The sequence below is a fragment of the Piliocolobus tephrosceles genome, chromosome Y (assembly GCF_002776525.5).
Source record: "Piliocolobus tephrosceles isolate RC106 chromosome Y, ASM277652v3, whole genome shotgun sequence".
Classification (NCBI taxonomy): Eukaryota; Metazoa; Chordata; class Mammalia; order Primates; family Cercopithecidae; genus Piliocolobus; species Piliocolobus tephrosceles.
Genome location: NC_045456.1, coordinates 10,901,456 through 10,921,859, shown reverse-complemented (window position 1 = coordinate 10,921,859; position 20,404 = coordinate 10,901,456). Strand labels below are relative to the sequence as shown.

Below are 20,404 nucleotides of genomic sequence, written 5' to 3'. Positions count from 1 at the left end.
ACCAGGCAAACCTCATGCTGTCCTCTTAAAAAGATTCGCTTATTTAATTTGCATTAATTAAATTAGGCACTTCTTTAAAAGAAAGAAAGGAAAGAAAGAAAGGAAAAGAAAAGAAAGAAAGAAACTGATGCCAGGTTTAACTTAATCCCCTTGAAAGGAAACTTAATATCTTCAATATATTTGAATAATCTGTACATAGTTGTTTTCTGTGTCTAAGCTTTGATGGGTAGATATTGGTAGCAAGGCAATTCATGAAATCCCTGAAAATGTTTGGGATTTCCAGACAATTTCAAATGAATCAGCAGTACCAGAAATAACAGATTCCAGTATTTTCTTGATATTCATTAAAATGGAAATTTGTTATGAGATATCAAGACGCAGCCTTTGGAAAGCAGGGTGACCTTAGCATACAGCAGCCCTTCCAGACTACATCCTTGAGAAATGACAGACATCATGTAGAGATGTAGTAAAAATGGCCTCCCAAGAGATGCTTAATGATTCTCTCTGTTTTTCTACTACCCCTAGTGTAGCTTTGACAGAGCCTGGGAAGAAGAGACGAGGAGGCATGCCTTCAGCTTGGTCTCAACATCCTGAAGCTGATCCCATCCTGCTACCATCAAACATTCACTCGGAATCAAAGGTGCCAATTCCAAATCAAGACCCTAATGATTTCTCCCAAGCAAATCAGGCATACGGAGAGGCTGTGAGCTGGCGGCCACCGGATCTGAGAGGGGGAAGCCTCAGGACACCCCCCAGCCAGAAGGCTCTGAGACATAGCAGCAGTGTCCTCTCCGGATCTGTCGATTTGGAGACCTTCCGAGAAAGAACCAAGGGTGCAGTCAGCTTAAAGTGTCCAGGCATCACAGAAGCACAGGAGGCCAGTTCTGAAAGGCGAGCAGAACTCCCCCTGGGGAGGAAGCTCACCAAAAGTTTTTCCCAAAGCTCGATGCACTTGAGCTCTGAGGGGAGGTTTCACAAAAGGTCCCCAGTGGCTCATAAAGACTCAAAGCTGTATAGGACATTACCCTTGCGGAAGCTGGAGGGCAGCAATTGGAGATGCCGGGGACCCTTCAGCTATTGCTTCCTGAACCGAGGGCAGGATGAAGATGGTGAGGAAGAGGAGGAGAGGGGAGAGGCCACTGTCCAGGTCGCTTGCCTCTATAGACCACAGATGACTCAAGCCACGCCAGAACCAAGCAGCCCATGTCTGGCTGTGGCGATTCAGAAGCAAGGAGGGGAGCTATCCAGAGGGTCAGTGCTGAAGGTCTGGGCAGAAGACCTGCGAGGCCCAGATGACTTGGACTTCAGCAACCTAGCTTTTGATGCCCGGATTGCAAGAATAAATGCCCTAAAGGAGAGCACATATGCAATGCCTGATGGGTTCCTTGCAGCCCAAAATGATGCCAATGAGCTGCTCTGTCTCGTCAGGGCAACAAAGGAGAAGAGAGAGGAGTCACGCCCTGAAGCATACGACCTTACACTTTCTCAGTACAAGCAACTGTTATCCATTGAGTCCAGACAGTTGGGAAGTGCCTGTAGGAAAATGGCGATGGCTGAGAAAAGCCCGGAGGAGATGCTCCTAGCTATGACTTCCAGCTTTCAAGTACTCTGTTGCCTAACAGAAGCTTGCATGCGATTAGTTAAAGTCGTGAACTCAGAAACACAGCGGCAGGAAATTGTAGGGAAGATCGATGAAGTGGTCATAAATTACATTTGTCTACTGAAAGCTGCCGAAGCAGCCACTGGAAAGAACCCTGGGGACCCTAATGTTGGATTCTCGGCGCGACACTCAACCACCATGGCCGCTCTCGTAAGCACACTGACACGTTCTCTCAAGAGGCTTTTAAACAAATAAATATGGAAGTCACGTCATAATCTACCTTTACAAAGCCATACATGAACTTTTATTTACTTTGTGTGTATGATGAACAGATGTCTCCTTTCTTCTCTCTGTATATTTTGTTATTTTATATAAAATAGGAGATAAAAGTCACATTGATGAAATGTTGAAATGTACTAATCAGATGTATTCTGTTTATATTATACATATATATACACGTAAAAGAAATATCCAAGAAAGTGATGACATTTGGCTATTTTTCATATAGTTAAAACTCCAGGTATATGATGTGAAATTTTAAATTCTACCATGTTAGAGCAAAACAATGAATCCTATCCCCTTTCTTTCCAAGTAGATACTTGGAGATCATATCATTCATATTTAGAAGTAAAACACAAAACAAAAAAAAGAGAGAGAAAAGAAAAGAAATTACAATGTATATAAAACAGTACTTATGTTTTAAAATTATGATTTTTAAGCATTGGAAATAGCAAAAAGACATTTAAAATTCAAGAAGCTATTATGAATTACTAGAGACTATATCTGTAATAAATTAATTTTTTGCTCATAGTATTTGGTTACTGGATGCTTTCTTCCAAGAATCCCACATATTTAATTTGGGTTTTTGCTATTTGGGCTACAAATTGGTGGGGGTGGATTCTACTGTGTCAGCACAAATGCTCTTCACAGTGTTTCTAGCATTTAAAAAACTTCCCAGGGAGAAGAACAGAGGGGATGATGGGCAGTTTCCTAGGTAATACCTAGCGTTATAGAATATCTCATTACATAAAATGTATGGAATTAATAATGCCAAAATTAATTATTTGATGGAAAGATCTGCTTTGACTAAATGTCAAAAATCTACAAACCAAAGACATTATCTTCCCCTCACCCCAACTCAACTATGAAACTTAAAATTCCCTTTAGAATGATGGGACATTTAGTAAAGTATTTGCAAACTTACAAAAAGGAATATTTAATGATCATCAAAATTAAATACTGATTCAGTAATGTAGACCAGACCACACACCAGCACCTGTAAGTCTCATCTCAGATTACAGCTCTCAGCATAGGGCTTCATGCATCACCGCCTCTACAGAGGCTAAGGCTGCCAATCAAATTTGGAATTACAGTGTAGTACTGGGACAAAATCTCAAATCTTCGATGTTCCAGAAAATCGGGGAGAAATGGCTACTGTAACCATGGGAACCATAAGTAAATAGTTAAGTATTTATTAAATAAATACTTAATCTGGATTGGCTGATAAAAATATGAAATCTGAGAAAAAAAAAAAAAGAAAGAAAGAAATGGAAGTGGTATATTTGACCAGTTCAAGTGAAACCAATGGAATGCCAAGAACTTTCCAGGACTGTCACGTCTCTAAAAGTACCCTGCAGTCATAAAATAAAATCGATATGTATATATATATTTCCTGGGTCATTCAGTGCTCAAGTTACATGCACTCCTACTTAGACAGGTGGCTCCTTGAGAATACGACGGGAGTACACCAGGTGCAAATATTTCTACTTTTGTAGCCTACTGAGAAGGAGGCATAACACGGTCCACAATTGCAATCTCTCTCTAGTCAGCCATTCCACAGGGACTCAACAACAAAAGCCACACGTGGTTATGGATGGCAGCGAAGGAAAGGAGTTTAGGCGTGTGTTATTATAAATAATGTTTAACTAAATAATAAAACATTATTTCATTACAATTATAATTATAAATATTGATGTTTTGATATTGAGAGATATTAGTGGTGTTTACTGTGGAAAATCTTAGTAAATATCATTCTGTGTACTAAAATCCTAACCTATTAATAGGATGTGTGCCCTATGTCAGACAGTGTGCTAAGCATATTAACTATATTATCTCATTTAATCATCACAACAATCTGCTGGTTTGGATGCTATTCTCTCTGGAGGCAATATGGATGAGTTGTTACGGATATGGGGTTTGGGGTCAGAAACATCTTATTTAAATTTTGACTCTGCCATTTTCTAGCCCTTTCGTGTTGGGAAAGCTACTTTTTCTAGTCTCAATTTCCTCATAATAAAATAAAGTCAATTATAAGATCGATTTCCATAGGGTTGTCATGATTTTTGAGTAAAAATGTGTATGTAAAGTTCTTACCACAATACCTGGCAGAGAGTAAGTATTCAATTAATGTTAGCTATTATTATCATCATAATCGTTGTGTTAAATATACTGCCCAAGATAATATGTGGGGGAATGTTTGTTTGTTTTATATGCATATTGTATCCTGACTGTGTGCAGAACACATTATGTGTATTGCATATATGTAAAAGAAGGGTACAAGGAAGTGACCATCCTTGTTCAAGTCACATATCTAGTTAGAACAACTTCCCAGTCCATTCAAGTTCTTTGAGAAGCCTCAGGGAAGTAGCTCTGGGTCCTTCTAATCAACCTCCCATAACTGCGCCAGTAAGTTTCTGTTTCTTATAAATAAACTCTTTGCTATTCAGAAAACTTCAAGGGGCCCCCACATTCACAAAGCATGGGGCTCCTAACTGGGGTCCAGGTCCATAGAGTGTAGGAAGAACATATTAGAACAATACTTGTGCTTATTTTTATCTAGCTTTTTTATGTTTGTGTATGTTTTATAATGGCATAATAGTACAATGGTACATGTATATAATTTTAAATAAATAAATAAATAAATGAATGAATAAGCATATGCCTGGTGCATGCATGTAACAATATTGTCGCAGGTAGGGTCGCATTCACTGAAATCTGGAGAGCACTGAACTAGAGAATAAACCTTCCTTATACTCACGGTTCTTTACATTTAGTCCCCAGTCTACTTTGCCAAGTTTATCTCCTACCATTTTTATTAATCTTTTATCACAAATCTTTCAAACAAAAGTAGACACAATCATATGAATTCATGTGGACTCATTACGTACCGATTCATGTCTAATCTTATTTTCCGTATTTCTACCCACCTCCTCTCCCACTGTATGATTTAGAAGCAAGTCCCAGACATCATAGTGCTTAGCCCATGAATATGTCAGTAAGAATATCCTGTGAGAACTTTTAAACATAACCACAATGACATTTTTGCATTTTAAAAATTGGAAATTCCTTAATATTATCAAATAAATATTACAGAAATAAATGATGGAGAAAGTAAAAGTCCCCTATAAACCCAACCTCCAAAGATAACCATTGCCCACAGTTTAGGGCCTCTTCGTTCCATCTTTTACTGTATTACATAGTAAAGTTATTTGTATTTTATTTGTTTATGAGCTTTGCTTTTGGCTCAGAGAGTTGTTCTGACCAGAGTTGCCCTTGTACCTGAGTGTCCGTCCCAGCATATTTCAGATAAGTGGGTTCGTCAGAAGGGATATGATTGATGTAGAAAGACAGAGTGCTCAGATCAACAACTACACAGCATTAGCTTCAAGAAAAAAAATCAAAAAATGAATGCAATTGCTCAGACATTAAAATTAACACAGATCCCACTAACCTTAAACTCAGCAGAAATTAGTCTAATCACAAACGAAATTATTTTCCAGCAAAGAAAGCCTGAAATCACTAGCTATAGCAATACCACAATGGCTCAATTCCTTTTGCTATAAATTTTATCTTTCGTTATTTCTCTTAGGAAAGACAATCCTCATTTGTTTATGTTCTGCTTTCGTATAGTTCTAAATGCCAGTTATTAATTCTCTGAATGTTACTTCTGAGTGACCCAGGACCGTGCTCTAATTTATCCTGCCTGGATTATCCTTGATTTGGCAGTGGGGGGCAGGCTGTGTTTTCCTTTTGACTGGTTATCACCCTGCAAAATTGTGTGATTTTTGAAATGGAAAACAAATCACCTATGTTCAGGTAATTCATTGTCTCTTCCAAACCTTTAGAAACCTTCATGGGGATCAAAATACATTAATATTGCCAGGCACAGTGGTGTTTGCCTGTAATCCCAGCTACTTGTGAGGCAACATAGAGAGACCTCGTTTCAATAAAAAAGAAAAAAAAAAGACTAAAAAAAGAAGGAAAAAGTTGCATCAATATTACATTGTCTCTAACCTGATTTTGTCTTTGCTTTGAAAGTGGTCAATTTTGATTTGTGTAGATAGTAATGTGTGTGTATGTGTATGTGTGTGTATGTGTGCGACTATGGGTCTGTAAAACTAGCTATCAATTTGGTTTTATAGATTTCCATACTAGCTCCCCCTCTACCAATGCAAAAACTATAAAAAATAAATTTGTATGTAACATCCCAAATCTTCTTTTAAAGTTAGGTTGCAGCAATAGCTTTTCAGCTTTGACAGATCAAAGATTAAGAATCTTGCCTTTTGAACTGAATTTTTATTCATAACAATTTGAATATCATTAAATTGGATATTTTTTATTTATTCCACCTATACCCTGGCCTACCCATCTCACTTTTTAATTCCAAAGCCTATACATAGAAAATCCACAGAAGAACAATCTGTATCTCTATCAAATATTTGTTGCTACACAAAATAATGGAATGGCTTAAATCCTGCATCACTGAAAGAGATATATAATCAAATATCCAAAGTAACTTACTGCACCATTCAACTTCAAATTAACCAGCTACCTTCTGTGAAACTGTCTATATTTATCATTGCATCTTAATTTTCTGTTACACATTAATTTCAGAGCACTGGGTTTTGGGGTCGTTTGTTTGGGGTTTTTAATTTTTTCATTCTTCGTGTTAATTCACATTTTCTACTCTAAGGTCTGGACCAAAATTCTGTGCCATTTGTGGCATCATCATTCATCACTATAGGCAGAATTCACTTTGGTGGTGGATGTATGTGGGATTGGTGGAATTTAGCTTTCTTGGTAACCTCCAGCCATGTAATATTTCTGCTGTTTTCATTTTGATTAGTTCTCATTTCCTATCTTGCTTTTTCATTAATGATTCATAATTTCTTCCCGCCTGCCACTTACAGGAAGATGGATCTATTTTTTCACTCATCATTCACCAGCTATTATTAACTTCCTAATCTAGGCAGACATCGTCTTAAGTGCTACAGGTGGGTACGATGGTGAATATGACTGACATTGTCCCTGCCAAAGATGGAGCGCCCATTTAGAATTGGCAAACCTTTTTCATTCCTCAAGAAAGTAGAGATTCAGAGTGAGTTAGCATTACAAGCAGCCTTCCTTTGCATGGTAGTGCAGGACTGGGAAAGTGACCATGCAAGGTGAAACTCTGCAAAGCAATCAATAATCAATGAGAAAAATTATACCTGCTCCATGACCTACAACAATTTTTGTCAAAACTTAAATACTCTCTTATTGTCAGTTATTAATGTATAAGGACATGAAAAACTGCAGTACAATTGATATTTATTTAGTATACAGTAATTTAAACTATTAGAAACTTTGAGAATTAAACTGGATCTTTTTTGTAAAAATTCATCAAGAGGAGTTTGAACAGTGCTTGCCTTCTTTTATTCATCGTATAACTTAATGATATAGGTAAGCATCTTCTTCTACGCCTTTGGCAAATTATCAAAGCTTCCAATATTTTCTCATTTGTGTTTTTATTATTGTGAAATATCTCCAAGAGTTCCTTTCATGCGAAGTGTTTTTTTTTTCCAGTGTCATTTTCTCTGAGACAGCTTCATCCTTTTCCTCAAAACTTCTCCCCTTATTTATGTTGATACATGTACCTTCACTGCATCTCTCTGGTGGCACATCTACAGTCTCAAATGAGGGCAACGTCATTCCCGCTGTCAGCTACTTCTTTGATGACTCCACTGATATCTTATTTTAATTTCACTTCCAGTGTTATCACTTTTGTTTCTTTGCTGCACTTTCATCCTTGTTGACCAGTTCTATCAATGCTCCAATTTTATTAAACGTTACATGGCCTTATCACATGAAGGAAAGCAAAAGGAGGCAGCACAGCTACTTGCTTTGCTGTGTGTACATGAGCTGAATAACAGACCAATCAGTGGCAGACTTGGAAAGAAGTAAGGCAATTGATTGCTGACCATGATGCACATCTTTTATTTGTGTAGTGATTTTTGGATTGAACAGTTAATGGCAAAATTTGTGCTTTATGCAATTCAGTTAACATATCATGGTAACTGAAATTTAAACAATGTTGTTGGGGCCTGGTAGATTAGCAAAATCATAGTAACTGAAATGTATCCATATCAGGACCATGAATAATGAGGACTAAATGTATAGCATTCAGCACTGTTCAATAGAACTCTCTGCAATAACGGAAAGTGTCTAAATCTGTAATACTCAATATGATAGCAAATAGTCATATGTGGCTGCTGAGTATTCCCAATGTGGCCAGTATGACTAAGGAACCAAATTTTAAACTTTATGTAATGTAATTAATTGAATTTAAATATTCACATGTGGCTACTGCCTACTACATTGTACAGTGCAGTTCTAGTGGGCAAGCAGACAAAAAAGAGTGAAAAATAAACAGAATAATGACAGATTGCAGTAAGTTCTGGGAGGGAACATTATAGGCTTCTGAGGAAGAAATCACAAATAAGTCAGGCATTTGCCTAGAATTTGGAGAAAGGAACCAACTCTGATCAGTTAGTACACACGACACTCATTTCATATAGATGCTGAAGAAATTTAAATGATATGTGCAATAGAGACAGTTGCAGATAAAGACCTTCCTTCATTAGACCGTAAGCTTGACTTAGCCAAATCCATTTTTTTGACCCCAAGTCCTAGGTGGAAAGACAACTGAGCACCTCCTTAAAAATTAAAACATACACACACATACATAGAATCAAATACACTCACTTGTTCTTAGCCTTTGGATGTCTTACATGATGATATGTGATTTGCATGGATAATTATTTCTTCCCCAAGATTTGAAAATCTGCTGTAAAATGTTGGTTACACATTAGCTTGTGAATTGTTGACAAAGACATTGGAGAGTGTGAAGTGTGGTGGCAAATACTGACCTAACAGCCAACATAGCGGTTGTTCCCTAAAACATGTCCTTTCCAACACAGTCTGAGCTCACACCAGCCCTCAGCTCAGAGCCTAAGCTTTCCTCTGCTTTTTTCCCCATCTTTCTACCTATTCTTGGTCCCAGTTTCTTTCTTGGTTGGGTTTCAAGGCTATTCCCAAGTCCTTTCAGATGTGGCCCAACATGATCTGCAGCCTAAAATATAAATACTGTATAGGGTAGAAAGGAATAAAAGAAGAGGTGAGGCTCACAGTTTTAGGAAAGCCAATTTAAATTTAGTATGCAGTATTCATTATTTCTTCCCTCTGTCTTCTTTCCCCTCTTTGTCTTCCCTGACACTCCCCCGATGCCACCTCTTTGTATTAGTTTCCTATTGCTTCATGACAAGTTAACACAAATGTAGTGACTTACAACAACAAGCATTTATTATCTCATAGTTTCCGTGGGTCAGAAGTCTGGGCACAGCCTAACTGGCTCAGAAAGGTTGCAGTCAAGGTTTCAGCTGGCCTGCATTCTCATCTGAAGGCTTCACTGGGTGCAAGTCTGCTTCCAAGCTCATTCAGATTGTTGGAGTAACCCATTTTCTTAAGGGTGTATGACTGAAGTCCTGGTGTTTTACCAGCTGGGGACTAGAGGCTACCCTCAGGTCGTGGAAGCTGCTGACAATTCCTTGCCACAGGGGCACCTTTAACATGGCTGTTTATTTTATCAAGCCTATGAGGAGAATCCATGTCCTCAGGGAGGGCCCAGTCCCTCCTTTAAGGATTTTCACCTGATCAAGTCAGGGCCACTTAGAATAATCTCCCTCTTGATTACCTAAAAATTAACCTATTGGGACCTTAAGTGCCATTTCCAAAATTGCTTCATCTTTGCCATATGCTATTGGCTAGAAGCAATAGCTTCCTACCCACACACCAGGGGAGAGGATTGTACAGGGCATGAACACCAAGCGGCAGGAATTGTGGGGGCCACCTTAGGGTCTGTCCTCCATGCCCGCCAAGGCTCTCCCCTGAGCTACAGACCCAACAGATCACATATCACATATTCCTCTGGATAGATGAAACAGTATAATTTGAAATACCGACTTGAAAGGTTTTCAGGACCCACAGCCCTAATGTGAGTCATTAAAGGCCATATGGGAAATCTTCAGCCTTCTCTGTCCTGGCCCAGGTCCCTTCTCTAGGTATATTTATATATTAACATGCCAAGTTGCTCCGGGGATGGAAACTCCAATAATTATGATGTACTGACCTGTGCAGGTCAGGATTTTATTAGTGCTATGTCCATAGGTGAGCTTCTTGTGACAACGGGATTTTTTTTCATTGCACTCATTTTAGTCAAGTTATGACTTCAGGATCAGGTTTTATAGAATAATTCAACTAGCAGATGAATTATTAAATATGCTGAACTTTAACCAGCATAACCACACCTTTCTCAAGTATTGATGGGGCAGGAGAATGAGGTCGGCTCAAGTCACTTGCTCCTAAGTTATTCATCTGGAAGCAGAGCCCATGCATTCAAGTTCAACTCCCCAGCATGCCCCATTTGGAACTCCTCGCCAGAGTACCCTGAAAGGATGCTGCTCCCTCCATGTGGGCTCCGGCAAAGATACGTATGGAACAGGACTCATTTCTTTCTAGATTCCATGACCCTTTATTCTCTTTATTTTCCAAAGCTATATAAAGCTATATTGTTAAACAAGTGCTGGCAAAGATGTGGAGAAAAGCAAACCCTTGTACATTGTTGGTGGGAATGTCAATCAGTACAACCGCTATGGAGAACAGTTTGGAGGTTCTCCAGAAAACTAAAAATAGAGCTACCATATAATCCAGCAATCCCATTGCTGGCTATATACCCAAGAGATCCGCACTCTCATGTTTGTTGCAGCTCTGTTCACATTAGCCAAGATTTGGAAGTAACCCAAGTGTTCATCAACAGATGAATGGATAAAAAAAATGTGATGCTTATACACAATGGAGTACTATTCAGCCATAAAAAAGAATGAGATCCTATCATTTGCAACAACATGAACAGAACTGAAGATCGTTATGTTAAGTGAAATAAGTCAGGCACAGAAAGACAAACATCACATATTCTAACTTTTTTGTGGAATCTAAAAATCAAAACGATTTAACTCATGGAGATAGAGAGTAGAAGGATGATTACCAGAGGCTGGGAAGGGTAGTGGGGGGGGGGCCTGAGAGGGATGTGGGGGTGGTAAATGGGTACAAAAGAATAGAAAGAATGAACAAGACCTACTATTTTATAGCACAACAGGACGACTATAGTCAATAACAATTTTATTGTACTTTTAAAAATAACTAAAAGAGATAATTGGATTGTTTGTAACTCAAAGGATAAATGCTTGAGGGGCTGGATACCCCATTCTCCATGATGTGATTATTCTGCATTGCATGCCTGTATCATAACATCTCATGTACCCCATCAATATATACACCTACTATGTACCCATAGAAATTAAAAAATAAAAACATTTTTAAAAGCTATATTGTTGAATCAGACTTACTGAAATACTCCTTTAGTACTCCCTGGATCTCTGAGAAAGGTGCAACAAGGCAAACACACACACAGGTGCATATGATGTAAATAAATGTAGCATATCACATCACCCAGAAATACATACAGGGACCAGATGTGGCTTTCCTGCCTCCAGGCTACCTTTGCCTCCAACTCCTATGAATCCAGTCTCCAGTTTGTTGTCAGTATGATTATAATGACACTACTAATAATAATAGCTAATGTTTATTTAGGCAAAATGTGCCAGGTATTGTGCTAAATCATCTTCATGCACAACTATTGCATCTATTTCTTAGAACAACTGATGCGAAATTACTACTATCTTCCCAATTTTTAAGAAAGGAAACTGAGGTTAAAGACTCCAAAGAACCTGCCCAAAATCATGGATGCTAGTCAGAATCAAGATTCAAACACATGAATTGCAATTTTATTCAATAGTTCTTAGCCACGTAGCTAGTATGACTGTTTCTAGTCAGAGAAATGCTAGCATTTTTTTTTAAATTAATTTCCACCAAAGAACGTACAACAAAAAGCAACCATCTTCTATCCCAAACTTCCACCCTCAGTTCCAGTTCCGAGGGACAACCTGTTTCATCAGTTTCTGGGTTTAGATTTTTCTACTGGTTTTCTCCTTAGTTCTAGATAATCTAAATTCTTGACTTACTAAATTTGGATGATATTATGGACTATCCCCTTGAAAGATAAAGAATTGACTTACTTATGTCATCCTCACCTTACCTTCTCCTCCCCTAACCTATGTTTGACAGGGGTATTATTAAGTTCTATTCATGGTTACTTATTTAGCTTTAAATGTTATAATTACATCTCTGCTTCTTGTTCAATAATCTTTAGACAGTCTCCTTGACTCCCCAACTATGTGAAACGAAGCTCTTTGCGCCCCCAGTCTTGATTCCTCTCACTTCCCCAACTTCTTCATTTCCACCTTCTATCTTAGGCCTTCAGTACCTTTGCATTTACATCATTTACATTGTTATTTAAAATAATGTTCTCCATGGTGTTTAGGGATTAAACCTTTGTAAAGCACTGCAGACTGGAGAAACAGCATGGTGAACTGGTTTCTCAAAACCATAAAGTTATCCAGAGCTGTTCTAGAGCATGAAACAAAAAACCCTATGCATGGAAGGAAAGAAGAAAGAGTTTACTGGGAATTCATTTTATCTTAAGTCAGTGGTCCATAAAGTGTAGCTCCTGAACCAACAGCATCAGCGTCACCTAGAAACTTACTAGAAATGCAGATTCCTGGGCTCCACCCAACCTACTGAATCAGACACTCTGGGGGTGCAGTACAGCAACCTGTGATTGAACAAGTCTTCCAGGTGATTCTAATGCATGCTCAAGTTTGAGAATCACTGTGTTAAATAATTAACAACTGTTTGTTAATTATTGTTAACAAATGTAAGGTACAATTTAACAATGACTCTTTGCTGCACTAAATCTTACCTTGTAAAGGAAACTACTTAAAACATGCACATGCATTTAAAACTTCGTAAAAATTGAAATCTGCACTGAGATGGTGATTGATATTTCCAAAAGAGATGACTATAGGTTGCATTCATTTTTAAGAGAGATCTCACCAGACTGAACTTTCAGTATCATGAAACATAAAGGAAAGAGGTTTCATAAGACAAAATAAAGTAGACTGAGCGCAATTTGAACTGCATTTAACCTGGAGAAGTTCTTTATATGCCAAAGCAAGGCAATTTTCTACCCCACATTTGCCTAACAGAAGTTCAATGTGATTGCCTCACAGAGACCCTTTAATGTTGATTCCTCCTTAAAGGGCAGGTTTGTTTTACTGTTTCTTCCCTGTCAAGTTAGGTACATTTCCATTTCTCCAGCCAAAATAAAGTCTTTTAGGAGTTGATCTCGGTTGGATCTACAATCAACTGTTTTTTTTTCTTTTTGAGACAGAGTCTCGCTTTGTCGCCCAAGCTGGAGTGCAGTGGCGCGATCTCGGTTCACTGCAAGCTCCGCCTCCCGGGTTCACGCCATTCTCCTGCCTCAGCCTCCCCAGTAGCTGGGACTACAGGCGCCCTCCACCGCGCCCGACTAATTGGTTCTACAATTGTCAATCCAATAATCATTGTTTGTATTATAATTATTATTGTGCTAAGAGTATTCCTTTTCTATACACCTTATATCATGGCCGCCATGTCACTTAAAAGAGTGTTCACAAAAGCAAAATAAAATTGATGCTCTGGCCGGGCGCAGTGGCTCGCTCCTGTAATCCCAGCACTTTGGGAGGCCGAGGCGAGTGGATCACCTGAGGTCAGAAGTTCAAGACCAGCCTGACCAACACAGAAAAACCCTGTCTCTACTAAAAATACAAAAAAATTAGCCGGGCGTGGTGGCGTATGCTTGTAGTTTCAGCTACTCGGGAGGCTGAGGCAGGAGAATTGTTTGAACCCGGGAGGCAGAGGTTGCAGTGAGCCGTGATCGCTCCACTGCACTCCAGCCTAAGCAACAAGAGCAAAACTCCGTCTCAAAAAAAAAAAAAAGAAAAAGAAAAAGAAGAAGAAAAAGAAAAGAAAAAAGGAAAAAAAAACTGGATGCTCTTACCCTAAAGATGAGGTCTGGGCTTCTCCATTGCACCGAGTTCTCAAAAAAGCAGCACTTCTTATATGGTGACCGGCTTCTAAGACAGAAAGAAAACCAGGCAGAAGCTGCAAGGCTTCTTATGACCTGGACTAGAAAGTCACTCAGTGACTTTCTATTAGTCAGCTGAGTCACCAGACCAGACTCAAGAACAGGAGAACTTAATTCCACCTCCCGATTGGAAGACTGATTTTAAAAAGCTGCAACCATCTTTAACTGGTCACAGGTGCTTCCACCAAAGCCTCAACTTGATCCAGCATCTCAATTGTATTATCTATTTCACGAAATCGGCTCTTCTTAGAGGAGTCCCTCCCTGCCAGAGCCTTTGACTTCCTTTTTCATCATGAACCTGTTTCTATCTGCATAAGAAGTCCATCCTAGGACTTCCCTCTCCAGCTTTCTTAGGACAGACCCCATAGTTTCCTGTATCCAATGTCGCCTAGGGGAATTTTCTCATAAAGATTATGTAGTATGTAACTTTGTTAAACTCTTGCATGTCTGCAAATACCTTTACTTTGCCCATATGCTTAATTGATAATTTGGCTGTATATGGGATTCCAGGTTCAAAACTATCTGCCTTGAAAACCAAGATGTCATTGCTCCCTTACCTTTTCGCATTAATTTGCTAAGTTTGTTTGTTTGTTTGTTTGTTTGTTTGAGACAGAGTCTCTCTCTCTGTCACCCAGGCTGGAGTGCAATGGTGTGTTCTTGGCTCACTGCAACCTCCACCTCCTGGATTCAAGCAATTCTCCTGCCTCAGCCTCCTGAGTAGCTGGGATTACAGGCACCTGCCACCGCGCCTGACTAATTTTTTTTATTTTTTAGTAGTGGGGGGGGGGGTTTCACCATGTTGGTCCGGCTGGTCTCGAACTCCTGACCTCAAATGATCCAACCGCCTTGGCCTCCGAAAGTGCTAGGATTACAGGCATGAGCAACCTCGCCCAGCTGATTTGCTGTTTTTCTTGTTCCTTTAAAGGGCTATTTCCTTTTACCTAGGAGACGTATTTCTTTCACTTACTTGCAGTCTCAATTTCACAAGGTTGTATCTAAGTCTGGAATTTTCTTTCATTCATTCTGCTTGGAATTTAGTGGATATTTTTCTTCTGAGAGCTTGTGTCTTTCTTCAATCTAGATTGTTTTCCTTCTATTGTTTTTTCCTCTCCGTTTTCTCTATACCCATTATCTAGTGTGCACTGAATGGAGCAAACCACTAGTCACATATTCACAGGTATTCACAGGTATTTGTGCAGAGATATTAGCTACATTGTTTTCATAAAATCCTCTTTAGTGCACAGGGAGCACTGGTTTGACATTTTTATGATTTATTATGGGGCCGGTGGAATACGTGCAAGTGCTCTGCTCATGATCTAAGTGTCCCAGTGCATCATCGGTAAACTTTGTCCACCGTTTCCCTTGTAAAACAGAAAGCCTTAGTATGGAAACAATAGCAATAATAAATCATGAGGTTAATGATTGGTAGGTTTGAATTTTTTTTTTGTTTTTTTTTTTTGAGATAGTCTTACTGTCTCCCAGGCTGGAGTGCAGTGGCACGATCTTGACTCACTGCAACCTCCACCTCCTGGGTTCAAGTGATTCTCATGCCTCAGCCTCCCAAGTAGCTGGGATTACAGGCATTTACCACCACACCCAGCTAATTTTTGTATTTTTAGTATAGATGGGGTTTCACCATATTGGTCAGGCTGGTCTTGAACTCCTGACCTCAAGTGATCCACCTACCTCAGCCTCCCAAAGTGCTGAGATTATAGGCATGTGCCACCATGCCTGGCCTGATTATTTTCATACTAAGGTTTTATTTAAAAGTCCTTCCTCAGGCCGGGCACGGTGGCTCACGCCTGTAATCCCAACCTTTTGGGAGGCCGAAGTGGGTGGATCACCAGGTCAAGAGATGGAGACCATCCTGGCCAACACAGTGAAACCCTATCTCTACTAAAAATACAAAAATTAGCTGGGTGTGGTGGCGGGTGCCTGTAATCCCAGCTACTCAGGAGGCAGGAGAATCACTTGAGCCAGGGAGTCAGAGGTTGCAGTGAGCCGAGATTGTACCACTGCACTCCAGCCTGGTGACAGAGCAAGACTCTGTCTCAAAAAAAAAAAAAAAAAAATCCTTCCTCAGTTCTTTATGACAAATGGATTCCCTCATATTCTTTTATATTTACTTTATAGTTTGACCATTCATATTTAGGTCTTTAATCTATCTGAAATATACTTTTTTATATGAAGTTAGTTAAGAATTCACTTTTATTTTTCTTCATAGTTTAGACAATTCTTCACATCACAACTCTGGTCAGATCCTGCAGGACAAGCAGCACACATTGAGGTTTCAATGACAAATGGTGGCACATACTGGAGATGGTGATTTCTAAGTTCTACACATTTTGCCTCTGGTCCACTCGGAACTCTCTGGAAGGAGTGCTCTTGGTCATGACACAGATGCTATTGGGGAAAGGCTGAGGTGCTCTCCACCAGCTTATTATAGGGAGCAGGTCACAAGGATGAACTGAGGCAGAACATGGAGGATGTCACATGCTCTGCACAAAACTGTTGACGAACTCATGTGAGACACTAATAAGAACTTGCAGAGAAGGGCTAGGTGCAGTGGTTGACGCCTGTAATCTCAGCACTCTGGGAGGCCAAGCCGAGAGGATTGCTTGAAGCCAGGAGTTCAAGACCAGCCTGGGAAACAGAGCAAGGCCCTGATAAAAACATTTAAAAAATAAAAATAAAAAAGGAACTCCCAGGGAAAACTAAGGGAAACGTTAATGAGAAAAGAAAAAAAACTCCTACATTACTAGCTGGGCACAAGGGCAGCTAAGCTATAGTTAATTATAGCTAAGCTATAGTTGATAACCACAAAGCCGATAGGATCAAGGGAAATAGAACAATACATGTCAATTGCATTCTGTAATGTGTGACAGAGTGAAACTACCATTTTATTTTCAGATTCATTAAATAAGAATTACATTTCTGTGACTAAATCGCAGTTTGAAAACAAAAAAATTTTATTTTTGAAATATGTCACCTATTCACGTTGTTACAAAGGATTGCTCTATGTTTTAGAATTATTTTTCTATTATATAGTATTTATATTGCTAAAGGCAAATGGATGTGAAATAAGACATTATAATTATAACATTTAATCATGTAAAAATATGACTAAACCACACTTGAAAGTATCTTAAATAAAATACCATGGTGGAAAAAATAACTAAATCCCAGAGGATATTTTTAGTCTGTCTTTGAGAGTACAGAGCAGAAGGTACAGTGGAGTTCACAAGTGCCTGAGGCAACATAGGAATCAGTAAGGATGAAAGGTATCATACTAATTGATGTTTAATACTTCTGGAAAGTCTAATTAGAGTTTTAAGTGACCATTTTCCAGTAAGACTGCTAAATTCCTTAGACAGTTTTTTACATCACTCATTGTGTGTAGCACACATTTCCCTCAAAATACATCAGAGTTCAGTCTCACGAAACTTAATTTTTCAGATTTAATTTGATGTAGGTGTACATTTCAGATGATTTCACAATCCTTTGGGCCATTTTATTAACCTGATCAATCGAATATGAAAACTATTAGAGATCAGCAGTGCAGTTAATAAAACTATTTCCCCTACTACCCTCGTCAAAATTACTTAATTTAAAATCTTATAAATCTACAGGAGATTCAGGGAGTAAACATCTTTTAATTTTTTTTTTAATCTTATAGAACTAAATACAGATATATGATAAATGATCCAGAAAGTTCAAAAAGTTATACTATCGGAGAAATTAATGTATAATCCCACTACCCTAGGTAGTAAATGCTATTAACAATTTAGCATGATCAAAACACTTCTGAAACATTTCATATCTCTGTGTGATCATTTCTACTCGAAACCTTGCAGTGGCTCCTTATTAATTTCAGGATGCAGGCCAAAGTCTGCAATGTTTTCCAGCACATGGCCCAAGTGACCTTTCTAGATATCTCTCTTGCTACTTCCAGTGGGGCATCCCCATCAGACTGATAAACTGTTTCAGCCATTTTCTTGAAAGTTGACAGGACAGGAAGGTCAGATGAGCTGGGAGAGAGAGGAGGTAGGGTAAAGGCAGCAAGGGATGATGGAAGAGCTGCAGCTTCCATCTATAGTAACTCTGCAAAAGGTTTGGGTCTGTGCTCTTCACCAGGCTAGAGCTAAGGAAACTCATTGTCTGATATTCTTCCTCAGTGACAGGGCTGGCAAAAACTGCAGGGGTCTGGTCAGTGGCAGATCCAGTTTGGCGGGGCCTGAAGCTTATACAAGTGATTGATCCTCATCATGAAAAAGAATGATAACAAATTGAAAATACAAAAGTAAGTGCAAACATGTTTGTTTGTTTATTTATTTAATTTTTTTTAGATGGAGTGTTGCTTGGTCACCCAGGCTGGAGTGCAGTGGTGCTATCTCAGCTCACTGCAACCTCCGTCTCCTGGGTTCAGGGAATTCTCCTGCCTCAGCCTCCCGAGTAGCTGGGACTACAGGTGGCTGCCACCATGCCTGTCTAATTTTTGTATTTTCAGTAGAGATAGGGTTTCACCATATTGGCCAGGCTGGTCTCAAACTCCTTACCTCAAGTGACCTGCTCACCTCAGCCTCCCAAAGTGCTGGGATTACAGGAATGAGCCACCACACCCGGCCAACATGTATATTTATGTAGAACAGGAAATAAATGGCAATGAAACTCAGTTAAGAAGTTCGTATGTAGTGCAAGCATCACAAAAATCTATAAAATAACAGATGGCTTTTATGAATTAACTGCCTGACGAATTGCTCTAACACCTTTTTGTTTGTCCACAGTCCTTTGGCTTTACACTCTTTAATTGCCTCTCCACGACTTAGAAAAATCTCAGTTGTGCAACTCATTACCAGTACGGTCATATAAGCTTTTTACAATTTTCAAATTTGGGAAGACTTCTATCAAGTTTCTTGATATGTATGCTATAATATTTGTGGGCATTTCAAGGGTTCTTGTGCAATGACTAATCCCAAATGTTCTTGAATTGACAGCTCTCATTAACCAGTTAGTTGTCAATGTCTTCACTGTAGTAGCATATTATGAATTTTATGGTTTCTTATTCAATAATTGGTATGAAATCACTGAGAAATAAAATTGTAAAGTGTATAATTTGTTTCTGATGGGAGAGAACTTCCGTTTTGAGTAGTTGAAAATGTAAAGCAAACCTCCTGCTTACAGTTTGACACATTTAAGTAATTGGAAGGATTTTGCTACACACTAGCTTTGGGCTTCATACATTCCATGCTTTATTTTCTCTTTGCTACTCACATACTTTTGATTTCAGGTACAGTACACAAGTTTGTATTGAGATAGAACTTTTACCACTACAATTTCTTGTCACACCACCAGGTAGGTTGACTCAGTGGATGATAGGAATATTCTCAGAAGCTAGTCCTACACCAGAATGACAAGCAATAACTTAGCTGCACACAAAAGTGACTCTAAATCACATAAATATACCCCACTCTGCCCAGGCTAAATGTATTCATGATTTAACTTCCACTTAACCATTTCCCAAAAATGCCCACAGTTGCCACAACACTACCTAAAATGAGAGGAAAAGTAACAGAGGGGAAGTTAGAGTGAAAATAAATAGCCATCATGTTAACCTATCTTCCTGCTGCGATTTTCTTACAAAATTGATGACCATTTGAATGCATTACTGCAGGCTTTGGAAGAGATCCACGCAAGTGAGGGCCTCTGAAGCTTAAGCCTCCTTAGCTTCACAGAGGAAAAGTCAGTGACATCCATGATCTAATCTTGGAAGCACACTCCATCACTCCCAACAAATTCTATTGGTTACAAGAACCAACTCTGATATAGTGTGAAAGGGACCTATACAGATGCATGAATTTTAGGAGGCAAGGATCATCAGGGTCCATCTTGGAAGCTGTGTACTACATGGGGTGATCTTGAACTAGCTACTTCACCTCTGTGCATCATGGAATTTTGAGTGCTATTTTGTTTGCTATTGTTATCATAGATTGACATATGCAAAATTAATTTTCCTGAAGCCAATTATCTTAAGGGTAGATTGTCCAATAAACAAGAAGCAAAACACAAAAGACCATACAATAAGGCCAGGCGCCGTGGCTCATGCCTGTAATCCCAGCACTTTGGGAGGCCGAGGCAGGCAGGTCACCTGAGGTCAGGAGTTCGAGACCAGCCTGACCAACATGGTGAAACCCTGTCTCTACTAAAAATACAAAATTAACCGGGAGTGGTGGCACATGCCTGCAATCCCAGCTACTCAGGAGGCTGAGGCAGGAGAATCGCTTGAACCCAAGAGGTGGAGGTTGCAGTGAGCCAAGATTGCACCATTGCACTCCAGCCTGGACAGCAAGAGTGAAACTCCATCTCAAAAAAAAAAAAAAAAAAAAAAAAAAAAAAAAAAAAAAAAC

At 39.1% G+C, this 20,404-nt stretch overlaps 1 protein-coding gene across 5 annotated transcripts in view; it reads left to right on the top strand.

Annotated features, from left to right (window-relative positions):
* The window catches only part of FRMPD4 (FERM and PDZ domain containing 4), a 996,955-nt gene extending 992,422 nt beyond the window's left edge, over positions 1-4,533 (top strand). For 2 of the 5 annotated variants that reach the window (XM_031934992.1, XM_031934993.1), the window contains one exon: positions 526-4,530. In XM_031934992.1, coding sequence (XP_031790852.1) covers positions 526-530 — 5 coding nt within the window. In that variant the 3' untranslated portion in view covers positions 531-4,530. Of the gene's footprint in view, positions 1-525 lie in introns of all 5 variants that reach the window. The other 3 variants (XM_023199060.1, XM_023199059.2, XM_031934991.1) reach the window with 3 other exon arrangements.
* Positions 4,534-20,404: the final 15,871 nt, after the last annotated feature.